Consider the following 16138-nt stretch of genomic DNA (forward strand, 5'->3'; position numbering starts at 1 on the left):
TAACAAGCTACTCTTTAAAGGCATGCCACTTTTTGAATTCCAAGATTGAACAATTTGAATATCTTTCTCTTCTTAATCACACCATCTTCTATTTAGCAGGGAAAAATCCCACACCACTCCTCCCCAACTCTTCAACTTCACTCCTGCAGAGTCCCAATATGCAGACCAGAACCAAAGCAACCAGGGAGAGGCTGAACTGCAGATGAACTTTATTAGAGTAAGTCATCTTTTCAGCCTGACAGTTGTCCCTGAACACTGCTCCTTAGTTACACAGTCTGCTTCCTGCCTGCTCATACAGATAGGCAGCCAGACCAGTCCTAACATATGGCACAAAGAGAAACCAAAATGAAGTGCTTCCATAACCTGTTCACACAAGCTCCTGTAAAGTTCAAACACTTAGACTTATCAAACTGGTCCACTAACACCAACTGTAGGTCTTCACTTCGCAAAAGCTAAACCCAAATGGTAGTAATTTGGTAAGAAAAACAGAAGAAAAAGAAGAGAGGAGAAAATGAAAGAAAAAGGAGGGAATTTCAATAATGGCTCGACTAGCACCACTTAACTCTGATTATCACTGGGTCACAGCTTACCTTCAAAGCAGCAGTGCTTTTGTCAGATTTCTCCTTTCCTTCTTTTTCTTTACTACTTTTTTTCTTGGAGGTGGAGCGTTCTCTTTCTCTTCTTTCATTATTTGTATCTCTTTCTCTCTTTTTTTCTTTCTTGTTTCTGTTTAAGACAATTTTTAGTCAAATTGGAATTTAATCCAACAGCAACAACCTTCAAAGTATTTAATTGCAAACTGAACTCTCATGTGTGGGTTTCCCATAAAAGAATCAAAATGCAACAAAATACCCTTTTTAAAGACAAGGGGATTTTTTGACTGAAGAGAGCTAAAGAATGCACATGTTCAGTGCAAATGGTATTTGTAAAGAGAAAACCAAATTAAGATGTATCTGATGAAGGGCTTTTATTGATTTGAAGCAAATCTGCATTGCTGACAGATTTGAAACTCTCTAGTTGAAAGCATACCAACACACAAATCCATGCAGGTTTTTTGGTTGGTTTTAGTTTACATTAAAATGGAATCATGCTGAGCAACTGAAATCGTATGAAATAATTAGTACAAAGGTGATAAAACAACAAAAATACTATAAATTCTTCTTCATTTACTTTTATGTTTACATCAAACTGACCTTCTTGGAGAAGGAGTTCGTGAAGACTTTCTTTTTGTTGTTTTGGATGTTTTAGGAGACTTGGAGGGACTTCTACTCTTCCTTTTACGCCTCTCTCTACAGGACCAAGAAATTCAAGATCATTAAATAATAGAAATAATAAACTCAGGAACCAGATAAAAACAGAAAGCTTTTAAAATCATCTAACACATCTACTAAGTACATACACCTGAATTTAACATTACATATCAGCACCAATACATAAACTGTACAAATCAAAAAGAAATTTTGCATGTTTCAATTCTGTTGAAAAAGTGAGGCTGGAAGTAGGGAAAAAAAAAGGTTGTGCCCTTTCAGACTTTAGTTTTTTGTTTATCCTCATGTACTTGTACTTACATCTGATAACAATGGAAAAACACAGAATTCACTAATCCTGTATTAAGGAAGAGTCTCTTCAGTCAGTAAAAGATTCCAATTGAATGAAGAGCCATATTAAGACAAAAATCATGACCTGAACTTCAAAACATAACACTAGAACCTGAAGTTCACTATAATTTCAGTTCATTACAAAAGGGTATATTAAGATGTATCTAGTATCACTATCTGTATTGATACTCTGAGAATATCATCTACTGAGACTTTCTGTAGCTGCATAGGACAAAATTACGTAACTATTTTATTCAAGAAAGCTCTTAAGTTTGAATTGATCTTTGGCAAACAAAAATATAAAGTGGCCCCAAAATCACGGAGAAATTTTCACCATCACTGAACAGCTGTTCACTAGTTAACATGCATCTCATTCTGAACATTTTCACATTTATTATCACCTTTTTCCAAATGAGGATACTGCAAACTGACATTATTTTGACAGTGCTCCCACCTGAGCTACACTGAGTACATACTCACTGTATTTTACTTTCCAGCATACCACAGCTGTGAGTAACCAAGTGCTTTACTGACTGTATTTAAACCAGAAACTGTTTATTCATTAAATCTAATTTTCAGTTTCTGCTTTTCATATTTCAAGTTGAAGAACTACAACTGTCTCACAGTATTTGTTCCTATCTCTATTACATTTGTCTATACAAAGATTTTTGTGCACCTGTTTAACTATCTTAAGCAATATTAATACAGCAAAAATTAAGAAAATACAAGTATGAATACTTTGATAGTGATCATATGTCTCTTAATCATACACAGAACTAACATCTCATACCCATCTCCTCTGATAGCCTGTAGGTGTCTGTTGGAAAAAGAGACAGATCCTCCTCTTCCTCTGGTCTGTATCTCTTCCTTCAGCTAGGAATCACAAATAGCTCTCTGATCTCTAGTATTTGCATGCTGTCTGTCAGTAAAGCAAGGTCAGTTGCCACCTAGTTCTTAGAGGGTCCTGTATGTCCTACTCCACCTTCACGTCTCCAAAAAGGTGACTATTTGTCCAACATTTTACACCCATCAGCAGTCCCAACTCAGTGCTACACTGTAAATCCAGGCAGCTGAAATGCCAGTTTGTTGGATAATCTTCTCCAGAAAGATTTGTAACTATTTCAACTAGCTCATTTCAATGACCAAAGTAAAGAGCTGTCCCTAAATGCAAGTTAACTGCATTTGTTAACTGACTCTGTAACCCAACCTATTCACAATTACTTTTCAGAATAACAGAATTACTGAGGTTGAAAGAGCCCTCTGGAAAACACCTAATCCAACCTCTCTCTCCCCCACCTTAAAAAACAATTAACTACACCAGGTTACCTAGGGCTACCTCCAGTCAAGATTTCTAATATCTCCACAGATGAAGACTCCACAATCTCTCAAGATAATCGGTTAGAGTTTGCCCAGGAAAAAAAAAAAAAAGGAGTCATTTAAACATTAGGAAAAAGTCTTTGTTTCCCACATGTCAATATGTGCCTACTACCTTTCAGTCTGTCACTGGCCCTCACTGAGAAGTCTGCCTGTGTCTTCTTCACACTCTCCCATCAGGTATTCATATGTAATGATAAGATGCCCCCTAAGCCTTCTCCAAGCTAAACAATCCCAGATCCCTCAGTCTCTCCTTGTATGAGAGATGCTCCAAGCTCTTAATCAGTTTCATGGTCCTTCACCGGATCTTCTCCAGTATGTCTGTGTGTCTCTTGCAATGGGGTGCCCAAAACTGCACACAGCATTCCAGATGTGGCCTCAGCAGTGCTGACGAGAGGGAAATAATCGCCTTTCTTGACCTGCTCACAAAACTGCCTAATGCAGCTCAGGATACTACTGACCTTCTTGGCTGCAAGGACCCTCTGGTCTTCTGCCAGCCAGCAAGCCTTCCAGCTAGTTAGTCCCCATGCTGTACTGATGCAATTGGGTTATTCCTGCCCAGGTGCAGGACTTGGCCTTTCTCTTTGTTCAACTCCATGAGAAGCCTGTCAGGCTGTTTTTCCTCTCTGCCAAGGCTTTTTTGAATGGCAGCATACTCCTCTGACGTACCAGCCTCTCACTCCAGTTCTGTTTTGTCTGCAAACTTGCTGAGGGTGCACTCTGTCCTACTGTCTAGGCCACTGATGAATATGTTCATCTGTATTGGCCCCAATATTGATAGTCTAAGGATAATGCTGTATCTGAAGAAAGAATTGTAAATCCATGTAAAAAGGTGTATTTCTCTCATCCTCCATCTTCAAAAGAACATTGTCTTTGTTTAGTAACATCCATATAAAAAAAAAATTAACTCCCTATCAAAGTAGGGTTTTGTACTGTGAGTCCATTAGAAGAGATGCACTGATTTTTTCCTAGAATTCTTTGCCTAAATAGAATCACAGAACAATTTGGGTTGGAAGTGACCTTAAAGATCATCTAGTTCCAACCCCCTGCCATGGGCAGGGACACCTTCCACTACATCAGGTTTCTCAAAGCCCCATCCAGCCTGAACTAGAATACTGCCAGGGAGGGGGTATCCACAACTTCTCTGGACAACCTGTTCCAGTATCTCACCATCCTCACAGGGAAGAATTTCTTCCTTAGATATAATCTAAATCAACCCTTTCAGTTTAAAGCCATTACCCCTCATCCTATCACTACATGCCTTTGTAACAAGTTCCTCTCCAGCTTTCTTGTAGGCCCCTTTCAATACTGGAAGACTGCTATAAGGTTTCTCCAGAGCCTTCTCTTCTCCAGGCTAAAGGACCCCAACTCTCTCAGTACATAGCATCTGAGTCTTCCATGGTGTTTTCTTAAATAGCAAGATTCTTAAAGGGATGCATAATTGTTGCAAATTAGAGTATGAGTTTTTGGTAACATCCAGCTAACTACTACACTTGTTACTTGACATTAGGACTGGGTCTTCCACCAAGGTTCTTATATAAGCTACACATTGTCAAAACATTAAATCTTTTTTCTACACTTACCTAATTCAACACCCCTGAGGCCTACAGACAGAAAATGTGGCAGAACCAACTCTACTCTGTGTAGGTCTTCAAGCCATGAAATAATGTTAAAAATGCATTAAGATAGGAAGCTGCATATGCCCAAAAAAGACACAGTATTTTGCTTGTAAACTTCCAAAACAATATGGACATTTCATGTAATCCAAACAGAATGTTTAGAAAACATTACAGCCCTTTCCACCTTGTATGAATCATGAAATTCTGAATTCTGAGGACTGTGGGAATTTTGCTTTTGTCCAGTGAAATTATTGTAATATATAGAACTTCTCCCAATTCATCCAGCATTTCACTCTCTCAAGGTAGCAGAAAAAATCTGGTATCTAAATTTGACAAGTGATATTACTGAAGGCCCTAATTCCTAAGGTATTCAGAAAGGACTTTTTCCACCAGAGCTTCTGAATTTAAGTTAGCCACAATGTTTTTAGAATATACCTGAGTTAGTGCACTTACAGAGCTTATAATCAATCTCACAGCCTCCTTTTGCTGTACTGAATTTATCCAGGCTTCCATCCAGTTCAGCCTCCCTCAGAGGCAAGAACAACAGCTTCATTAACTTGAATGTCTCCCTGTTTAATATAAGCACTGTTAAGGAACTTACTTTTAACTTGTACCTTACTCTGAACAGCTAAACAAAGTATCCTTATTTCCAACTGAGATACACTCACTTTCTGAATGGATAGCTAGCCAAGTGACATACTTGCTTCCTGCTGTTGAGCCATGACGAGTGACAAGTACTATCACACAACTGTTCATAAGATCTACAGACCATACAGTATATAAGCATTCAAATAAGTCAATGACTCAGACTTTCATCAGGACAAAGATGATGTGTGATGTTGCTTTATCAGAACTTTTGGATAGCTCCAGCACAGAGAAATCTCAGAAGAATCATCTCCTTACTGTCCTAAATGACTATATTATATGGTTATGTGAAAGGCAAGCACCAGCAGCCCAGCAAGAAACTATGTTCTATCAGGCATCATACAGAGCTCTTTGTAATATATTTTACTTTACAGGAAAATCAACAAAACAGAAATAATACAAATTTAATTAGTAAGAGGCATGTATGTATATTGATACATAAAAATTAGGATGGTGCCTCACGGAACTGACAAGTCAAAAAAAACATGAAAAAAATCCAAACAAACCTGCTGGAGCTACGAGATCTTCTTGAGGAGCTATAGCTTCTTGGGGGTGTTCTGGATCTCTTCTCTTTCTTCTTTTTGTCATCTCTTTCTTTTTCTCTTTCTCGCTCCTTATCCCCATCTTTTTCCTTTTCTTTGTCTCTGTCCTTCTCTTTGTCCCCTCCTTTGTCCTTATCTCCCTCTTTGTCCTTAATCTTTTCTCTGTCTTTCTCTCCTTCTTTCTCAGTATCTTCTTTTTCCTTGTTCTGGTCTACCTCTTCCCTGTCTCTTTCCTTCTCCTTATCCTTCTCCTTTTCCCTGTCCCTATCTTTATCCTTATCTTTGTCCCTGTCCCTATCTCTGTCTTTGTCTCTGACTCTCTCTCGATCCTTGTTACGCTCTTTATCTCTCTCTCTGTCCTTTTCCCTGTTTCTATCTTTATCTCGCTCTCTTTCCCTGTCTTTGTCTCGGTCTCTCTCCTTCTCCTTGTCTCGGTCTCTCTCCTTTTCTTTGGCCTTTTCTTTTTCCTTGACCTTTTCTTTGTCTCTTTTCTTGTCCCTGTGAAAAGCCAAACACAAATCCATTAATCCATCTTTGAACTTTCCAATTAAATTACAACTAACTCTTTAGCATACATTAATTGCTCAAGATAAATCATGTGTCTCTGTTGAAAAATACTAACTATTCAGTATTTTAATTTTCCATCCCTGTTCACCCGGAGGGAAAGGTTATATAGGTAGGAAAAATCTGGAAACCAAACTGGGGAAGGGGAGGCCAAAATAAAATCAAACTTTTATCTTCAGAGGCATGTTATTACACTTTGAGAGACTATGTCTCTTCACCTTACAGTTACATTATTATACATACATAATTCTTCTACATTTTGTCAGGAGACAAACTCTACAATCTGTAAATCCACTCTTTACTAAAAGTGTGTCCACATAAAATGGACTGCAGATTAACCACCCCCACATGAATAATGATAGCTGACTGACAGAAATCTTTATTTCACAGTGTTCTCTCACACAAATATCCTGGAACTGCTCTGAAGTCCAACAACAACTAATACAGAGAAATAAAAAAACAGGGATAAAATTTCACCAAACACATTCCCTCAGAAGGCAAATACAAGGTCAAACCTCAATCAAGACAACTGAATCACCTGTAATGTCATTAGGAATTCAAAAATCATTGAAAAATTATTAATAGAATAAAAACAGAAGTAAGGATAATGAAGTATGTCAGCTTCTTTAAGACAGGAAGAATGGGACATGTTCATAAAAAGAACAGTGAGGAAAATTCCAACTGATGTTCTAGCTGTCAAGCCAAACAAAAATTGATTAGATCACAGCTTTGGCTGGAAGATTACACATTGGTATAGGATTATTTGGAAGTGCAACATTCCACGTTTCCTTTCTACTAAAGAGACACATGACTGCTAGAACTGCCTCTAGGAGATATGAAAATGGACACTTGTTCAGGGAGAGAAACAGGAAGAAGCAGAACAGGAGAAGTTGATTAGCAGGCCTTTACATGTCCAAGAGAACCAGATTGACAGAAGTTACTGTGTCTATGTTATTGGTTCCTATTCTAGGATTTTTAAAGATTCTCAAAGAGACTCCTTCACATATAAAAGGTCCCTAAGCACAGTCCCCATCTTTCTTCAATGGAAGAAATGTCTGGCTGTACATTCTTCTCAACTGCTAATAAATAGTAGGCTGTTGTATGCTCTGTGAACTGACAACTTTGGTTCCCATCAGGTTTTGGCAAATACTTTTTTAGAAGTCTCAGAGAAGGAATGCAAGACCGTAAAAGATGAAACGGCACACAATTCCTGAAATAGCAGAGTCTCACAATGACCCAAGAAGTGCTTTCCAGTTAATTTGTCACAGATTTCATTGGACTTGTCCCATCCTGTAAGCAGATATCTCAAGAAGCTCCAGACAACAGCAAAAAAGAATCAAAAGGATACATCAATAAAGCCCAGCTATGTAGCCTATTCTTGTTTCCCCTCAGGTCCACATATGTGCAGTTATATTTCCCACAAAACTTATTCCCTCAAAAAACAAGAGACAAATGCACAACCTAAGCATAGAGTTCCTTTTAAAAGCATCAAGGGAATTAAGGACATTAAAGAGAAAGAAAAGTAGCAAAAATTCTATTCATGAAGCCACTTTCATTGGCACATTTATATTGTGAATATTCACTACTTCATTCCTCAGAAAATTATGTTGTTGTCTTGTTGGAATTTCACAGTTCAATAATTAGATGATCAGACTTAAAAATTAATAGAGCAGGTAAAACACAGATGTATTAGATGCTGAAATGAAAATATGCCATATAACAGACACATGTGTTTGTGCCCACAGAAGTGCATGGCAAATATGAGCCAAAAATAAAAGCTCATGCACAAAACTTTATACACGTTCTCAGAATTCTAAACAGATAGAGATCGAATAAGAGTCATTCACTTTTCTGTGGGTTGCACAGGCTACACAACACTCCTAATCTATTGGTTAAAGTCTGCCAATTAAAATTTCCTGTTTTCAGTGAGCTTGCACACTGGTATAAACATAAACCAGATTCAAAGTTTAGGCACCTCATTGGGGTGGTTTCACCCCCGTAGGCATCATATGAGATACTACGAAGAAAATTACCTCCATCCCAGCCAAAACCAGTACACTCAGCATTAAAATTTACTTTCTATTCTTTTGTCCCACAGACAAAGCTTAGGGACAGGCTACAGCATTTTGAGATTTCACCCTCTACCATCACCTAAAACTCTGTACTGTGTGCTAAGAGGAACAGTATAATTTCTTAGGAACGGAACTCACCGAGAATGAGAGCGGCTTCTTGATTTCCGTCTTTCCCTAGATCTAGACCTTTTTTTCAGGGGACTTCTGGATCTGCGTCTGTCCTTGTGTCTTGAGAGAGATCTGTTGCCAGATCTACTTCTATATGAGCAATATCAGAAAAAAATACTTTAATATTGAAACCTCATAAAAATTAGGTCAACCAACAAAGGAAAATAAACATAAATCTCGCCTCACTACATTAAATAATATAAAATTACACCTCAGTAATATACTGCCTACCAACATTTTTTCAAATATGTATACTTCATGCTTCATCAGGTACACATGCCATTCTTTGAAACAGTTCATCATTTAAGTAATACTCATGTTTCATAATAACCTCCATGAACATTCTGGAAAATATAAATTCATACCGTATTAGGATAGCTGTCCTTAGTAAATTACAGTGCATAAAATCTACTATAGACATTTCTAACAGCCTGTAAAAATTATTAGTTAGATTTTGGTTCTTTTTCAGGCCCAGTCACACTGTAGTCTTGGTCACTGAAGAAAGATGGTTTTAACTGGTCCCTTTCTGCTTTGTCCTCCAGGTTTACAATTTAAATGAATGTTAAAAAAACAGACCAAAACAGAAAAAACCCAACACTATCTGTGGTTCAGCATTTAGCCAAGTTACCTTTTCAGCTGAAAGGATTTGTTACCATGGATGTCAATTGTTGAGAATTCTCAGGAAAAGGAATGAGTGTTTACTACATGGTAAATAAGGAATGCAAATAATGTGCAGATACTCCAATAAAAATCCAGTTAAAGTCTTCTGATAAACTTATATAGTATAGTCACAGATTTGATGAAGAAAATAAGGCTTTTAATCACTATATTCTTTTTTTCCAAAATATTCCCTATTTTTGGAAGATGACACTGCCTAGGAAAGCAAAAATAAAAAGCTGAATTTGAAAATTAAGTTTCAAAAAACCACATCATTGAATACTTTGCCTGAGAGGTTAAGGTACTATGAAGTTTAACTTACTAGACAGAAAGTGTATGTATTTTACTCAATAAATCTTGAAGAACAGGAAGGTAAAAAAAAAAAAAACAAAAAACCAACTCGACCTGTCTTCTCCAGCTCAAGACACACAGAGTAATATATACCAAGAGGAGAGGAGAGGCAACCATATTTTTACCTTTGCTCCACTTATCAGTGCAGAAATACAAACTAACTACAGGACAAATTAATTGCAAGTGAGTCAAGTAAGACCTTGAATAATTTTATACCATAGAGATGAAAATTATTTTGTAAAACAGGGAAGTGGGAAGGACAGTTTATTCTTAGGGATGAAGCCTCAGCATATAAGACTGCCTTTTTTTCAGCATACTCTCAAAACTGACAGTAACAGGGGTAAATCATTTAAAAAACAAACCCAAACCACTAAAACCATCAACAGTTGTTTAAAGCACAGATTTTCCACACGTAAACAAATGCAACTTTATCTTATAAAAATCAATTTGGTGTCAATATAAAAATAGTAATGACATTACTGCAGTGTTATACAAAACAAAGACTGGTTTTCAGTTATGTCCTGCATCAGAGAAACAGCAAAAGAGCAAGAACTAAAGAACTGACTAAACGATTCCTCTTGCATTAAAAAGGTACCTAACATTTTGATGTCATTAGGTAATATGTACCGTGGTGTCTCACTATCACAAAACTGAAGCTTGCACTTATATTTGTTTGGTAGTTCAACTGATACTAACTTTCTCTGGCCATTTTTTCTGTATCTAAAAATTCTACTTGCCTTGTTAAAAAGGTGATGCATGAAAGGAAGCAACAGAGCTGTTGCCGCAACACTGACAATACTCACCTTTTTAAAGTGTAAGCTATCAAATACATTTTGATTATTTTTTTTTTTTGGATACTTAACGTAGCCAAGTATCTTTAGATTGTTTACATAAATGCTCAGAAGACATTCCTGACATGGAAAGAAACTGAACCATTTCAGGAAGCTTTTATAATTCCCACATAGCAAGACTGTCTCATTCTTGGAAAAAATCTTAATGGCTGTACTTTAAGGTTGATCTAGGAATTTTATTTCCTCTCGTATTCCAAAGCCTGTGTCAGAACTGAAAACAGTTTGAGCAAAGCAAACAAAAGCTGAAGAATTAAAAACTGCCCCTAAAGCCTTTTTCTTCTGCTTTTAAAACCCACAGCTTTACATTTACAGTACAGTAAATAAAAATATTTCATTTGTTAACTAGATGTTTAGAAGTTCAGGACATCAGAAACCTTCTACCAGCAAAACCAGCCAGCCTAACTGCTCAGGGTGTTAACAGTAAACTACATGTTCAATCCACAAAATACAAGTAACTCTTTTCAAAATACAGATCACAAAATACTATGCTACAAGGCACAAAATGTACCACGAAAACACAGAAATGGTTATGTTACATGGCACAAAAAGTGCCTTCTAGTGTGTTTTAACTGAGTGTCATCCTGAAGACATTCAGTATTTAGAGGGAGAGAGTTATCTATTCAGCAACAAAGTTCCTGTGATATCCTCAGTTTAAGTTAGTAATATACTCCACAGAGATACTCGTCTTACAGGTCTGTAAGAATCTCAGTAACCACCACCACCCAAAAAACCCAGTATGATCTCTTAGTCCAAAATAAAAAACATACCTACCTGTGTTTTGAGTGTGATCTTTTCCTTCTAGATCGGGATTTTGAGCTAGACCTGGATTCTGAACGTGAATGGGAACGAGATCGACCGCCTTTTCTTTCACTGCTCTTTCCAGACTCTGAGAGGAAAAAACCACTTTGCAGTGTAAGCTCAGAACATTTAAAGATCCCAGTTAACAATCTGGCACAAGTGGAATGTACCACATATAGTGCAAGGGGCCTACTCTTTGCACATCTTCCTTCTTTGCAAATATCCTTCAGAAACATCCAAGAAAGTCATTGCATATACTCGTTGAGTGCAGCCATCCTGCAGCAGTACACATAAACCAGATAATTATAAACAGCTAGCTCTATTAGGAATGGGATTTATGTTGCTGCCACAATGCACAAGATCACAATATGTTCTCCTCTTGGTCTATTATTTAATATAATTACTTTCATTTTTTTAAAATAACCTGAGAAGAATAGGGTAAATTTAGAGGGTATTACTTTGAAAACAAGCATAAAATGTAAATAACAATTAGTACTTTCTGTATTTTTAGGTATTTCAACCACTGTACAAACTCTGAAGTTTTATTCCTCAAACACTGTTTTGTGGGAGGAAGGGAAGGAGAGAACAGGGTGAATAGTTTGATCCAAAGGCCAGGAAGTCAACAGAAACCTTAACAGTGACCTCACCAGACTTTGGTTCAGACTCTAAAAGACTGTTACTCTGCTGTTTAACATTGAGGAAATGTTAGAGCTATTTTTATTCCAACCCTAAAAAATAGCAGAAAATATGATACTCACCCACCCCCGCAAAAAAATCACTAAGACTCCACACTATCTAACCTAAGTAAGACAATGTCTGGTTATGTTAGTAAGAAGAATGACAAAATCCCACTGATGAAAAGAAAAAGGAGGATCTCAACTGCAAATTAAACAAGACGAGAATTTTTTTATGCTGTGGTTTTGTAATCAGTTTAAGTCAGCATAAATCAGCACTGAAATGTCTGTCTAACCTTTCAACCCACCAAAACCTTCCTCCTTGACCTGGCATCTCAGTGTTGACAAGGATCAGGGAACCAATCTGGATGAAAAAATGTACTTTACAATATGTTAAGTTTTTATCCTAGATTAATTCTCTGATCCCATTTACTATGAGGATGCACATAGTCTTGAGGCAGCATGAAAAAGAGCACAGCACAGGAACAAAATTAACCTGCTGCAGACAAGGAAAGCATAATATTACTGTTTTCAGAACCATACTAGCTCCCTCTGATCATGAGACTATGGCATTAATGGGTGCTATAGGAGAACAAAACAAAATATAAAGCATTTTCTTTCAAAAGCTTGTAATTACTATGAACTTTAAAAGCACCAAGTATTAACTTTGTATTTTTGAGTACATTCAGTGAACACCTATCTGAAAATAAGATGATGAAATAGTCAGCTCCATTCCACTGCTCTGCTGCATGAACACAATTTTTATTTTTTCTTTCCCCACATATTGTTCACCTTTGCGTACTGTCTACCTGTGTCTGCAAATGCTCTTAAAAACATGTGCAAAGATACACACAGAATGTGTTAGGTATTATGTATTAGGTAATGAACATAATATACCTACCTGGCTCAATAGCAGCAGATATGAAAGACTGGGCTTCCCTTACTCTCTTCATCACTTCTTCCAGTTCCTTGGCAGCAGCTTGTGGTGTCATTTCAGGAGGCTTCACTATTGCATTGTTGGAGTGATTTATTCTAAAGGAAAAATAAAATCTTTAACTCCCAAACACTTGAAAAGGGAAAATGAAAAACAAGTAAGAAAGGAAAATACCTCAGTTTCCATGTATGACCAAAAACTTCAAAGTTCAGCAAAACTACAGATTTGTCCTAACATTCATCCATTCTAAGTATCTGAAATGTCTTTTATTGCTTTTGAATCTTATTACTTTCAAATAAATGCAGCACAACATTTCCATGTTAAAACATATTCTAGTCGAAGTCTAGGAATCTACTTCTCAATTTCAGATCAAACCTCTATGTTAAGGCCTACTAATTATATACACATTGTATAAAAGGCTTAATTAGTACTAAGGACTTTGCAGATTCTTTCACTACTACAACTTCCTCAAAATTAAATATATTTTACTCGGTGCCATCCATATTCTTCTCAAAGTTATGCCCAACCTTGAAACTGGAGTTTATAAAAACATTCTAGTTTGATAACAATAGGTCTTTATATTGAAAAAATATTAATCACAGCAGTTTCCTGTACATCAGAGTCATAAATACGTAAGGATACAAAGAATCTCTCATTCAACAGTCATATGGATAATTAATTTCTTACTTCAGTGGCCTGTCTCCAAACATAACTCCATTAAAGGCAAGAGCACGAGGTACAGAATTTTGGTCTGCAAATTCCACAAAAGCAAATCTTGTTGGTTGCGTCTCATCACCTGCCATTCGCACAAATTTGACTTCTCCAACTTGTTTAAAGAATTCAAGGAGCTGATCTGCTGTTGTAGTCTAGAAAAAGTCAAAGAGCTCAGCTGAAGTAAAATAGATAATGAAAACCACTTATCCAATATACCAAGTAATCTAAGAGCCACAGACTTTGGAAAGATATCTTACCATTATTACAGTGTGACGTGAATTTGTTAATGTTACATTTCAGGAAATACAGGTATTTTTACTTCTGTTACTCTAAAGAATATACTACAATTTAAAACAGTGCAACCACAAGCCCTGAAGTCTTACATTTACATTAAAAAAATATTTTTATAGGATTTTTCACTTTTCAGGCAAGTCATCCAAAACAGCTGATGATGAATTTCCTTATACACCTATGTCTAAGCTACTGACTGTGAATTTTCATCAATTTTTTTAAAAATCCAAACAAAATGACACGATTTAGCTTGTATCTGTTTTTCTACTAGCTTCCAGCTTGTTTTATTTTGTCATGATCGTAGTACTTTTACACTCAGTAAGTTACTTTGGCAGTCAAAAAAATGAAAATATTGCTGTCAGTCAAAAGTAAATAGTTTTTCAATTAATTAAATCAATTGCTGAAAAAACAAGTTTCTGACAGACCTACCTTTCCTGCTGTAGAAACTCAAAGGTATTCACGCTAATTTTGCAACTTCCACTAGGATACATCATCCCGTTTCACTGTACTTAAGCAACTGCACAGTGTTGTGGGGGACAGATACCATGATCTCACAACTTCTGAGGCATTACTCAGCTAACACAACCCATCTGGACTTTTGATGAACGTATAAAATCATAAGTATTACACCAAAAAAAAAAGCTACCTGGGAATTCAAGTTTCCAACATAGACTGTTCTCCTGATTTCATCAATTTTGGATGGATCCACATTCCCCATAATTGGTGGTTGTGGTATTTCTCCCAGCGCTGTAATGTTAGGGTCCAGTGCTGCTGCTGGTATAGCCCCCAAAGTGCCAAGTGAAACACCGAGCTGAAAAACACAAAACCAGAATATACTTTGCAACCAAGCACTGGTGGGAGATGCCTCACTTGTTAATACTTGACTGCCTTGTGCATTTCTGTGAAAATGAATCTAATTAATTAGATTTTAAGGTCCCAGATTTTTAAAAAATAAAAACCTACCCATAAACCACCTTCTACAGTTAAGATTTTCTGTGAGCTATCAGTTAGCATCTTGTCAAAGAGGTCTGGCCAGGGATGCAGTATATCAATCAGAAAGTACAGGCTTGAATTTCTAATGCTTAGAGTCAATTACATTGAGTAAGATGACTTCAGACACTGCTAATATTCTTTTTTTTTTTCCCACAACAAGCATTAGGAGGAATGAGGAATGCTGAGCCCTTGCCCAGCAAGGAAAGGAAGGAATTTTCAGTGTCCAGGGCCAATTTATTCTGTAATAGCTATCAGACCATCAAAGTGACAGATAAGGTACCTTTTGAACAAACACATCACATAAGGCAAGATTAATTACAGTTGAAATGCAAAGGATATTTAAGTCTAAGTTCTTACCCTACAGTCCTTTCCTAGAGAATGAGGACAACACAGGTCTCATTTTTGGAGCTGGGAATCAAAATCTCTCCTGACGAATGTTATTTTAAAAAGCCACTTGAAAATCACTTCTGAATTGGCCTGATGAGTTCCTGGCTTTAATTTTATTTTCTCTACCCAAAAAGCAACTGCTTTGTCAGCAACCAGATTTTCAAACAAGTGTGAGAAACTCTCAGCAAGCCACCGGTATTTTTTTTTTTAATGTAAACCCACTCTATTTTTACTAGAAATTTTCCCCGAATAGGTCTCTGCAGCCTGCTGATGTCAAAAAAGGATTACAGAGGCAAAAGGGAACTGAGCAGAAGTAGCAGCAGCTAGCTCCTGTGCTTTCTGTAGCAAAATCACTGTTACACAAACAGTCAAAAAAGCCCTGTCATAGAGGTATCAAGTAGAAGCACCCTAATGTGGTGTTTTAATATTCTGAAGAACTGTGTTCATGTAACTCTTACGTTTTAACAAATTTTTAGGAGGTGGATAGCACTGCCACTGGACTTTAATGAGTCTAATTAATTAATGAGTCTAGGGAAGGACAATTAAAATGTACACAACCAAAATCAGCATTTACCCATTATTTTGCAAAATAATAAACTGAAAGAAAAACCCAGGAAAGGTAGTTCATGGACATCTTGTGATCTACCCTCAAAAGCAACACAGCTAAATCCTCACTGATCTAGCATACAAGAGGACATCCATGGAACAGATAGTTCTGGTTCTCTGAACACAGAAAAGACTACTGGGTATAGAGGAAACCAGAAATCAAACTGAATTTTACTTACTGTGGTCAAAGGTGTTGGTGTAGGTATAGGAAGCAACCCTGCACCAGGCATCAGGCTTGTCATGGTAGGAGCAGGCGCTAATAGAGAAAGAGCTTTGGCTTCATCTGGGATTTTACCTGAA

At 36.9% G+C, this 16138-nt stretch overlaps 1 protein-coding gene across 3 annotated transcripts in view; it reads right to left on the bottom strand.

Moving 5' to 3' along the window:
* SREK1 (splicing regulatory glutamic acid and lysine rich protein 1) overlaps window positions 1-16138 on the bottom strand; it is a 34915-nt gene that overhangs the window by 4603 nt on the left and 14174 nt on the right. For 2 of the 3 annotated variants that reach the window (XM_026865292.1, XM_026865294.1), the window contains exons 3-11: window positions 16018-16133; window positions 14499-14663; window positions 13535-13713; window positions 12815-12945; window positions 11213-11327; window positions 8553-8672; window positions 5743-6276; window positions 1194-1289; window positions 591-726 (exon numbers count right to left, since the gene is read on the bottom strand). In XM_026865292.1, the coding sequence (XP_026721093.1) occupies window positions 591-726; window positions 1194-1289; window positions 5743-6276; window positions 8553-8672; window positions 11213-11327; window positions 12815-12945; window positions 13535-13713; window positions 14499-14663; window positions 16018-16133 (1592 nt within the window). The remainder of the gene's footprint in view (window positions 1-590; window positions 727-1193; window positions 1290-5742; window positions 6277-8552; window positions 8673-11212; window positions 11328-12814; window positions 12946-13534; window positions 13714-14498; window positions 14664-16017; window positions 16134-16138) is intronic. The other variant, XM_026865293.1, reaches the window with a different exon arrangement.

This window comes from Athene cunicularia (genome assembly GCF_003259725.1).
Source record: "Athene cunicularia isolate RWA chromosome Z unlocalized genomic scaffold, athCun1 chrZ_part1, whole genome shotgun sequence".
NCBI classification, from domain to species: Eukaryota; Metazoa; Chordata; class Aves; order Strigiformes; family Strigidae; genus Athene; species Athene cunicularia.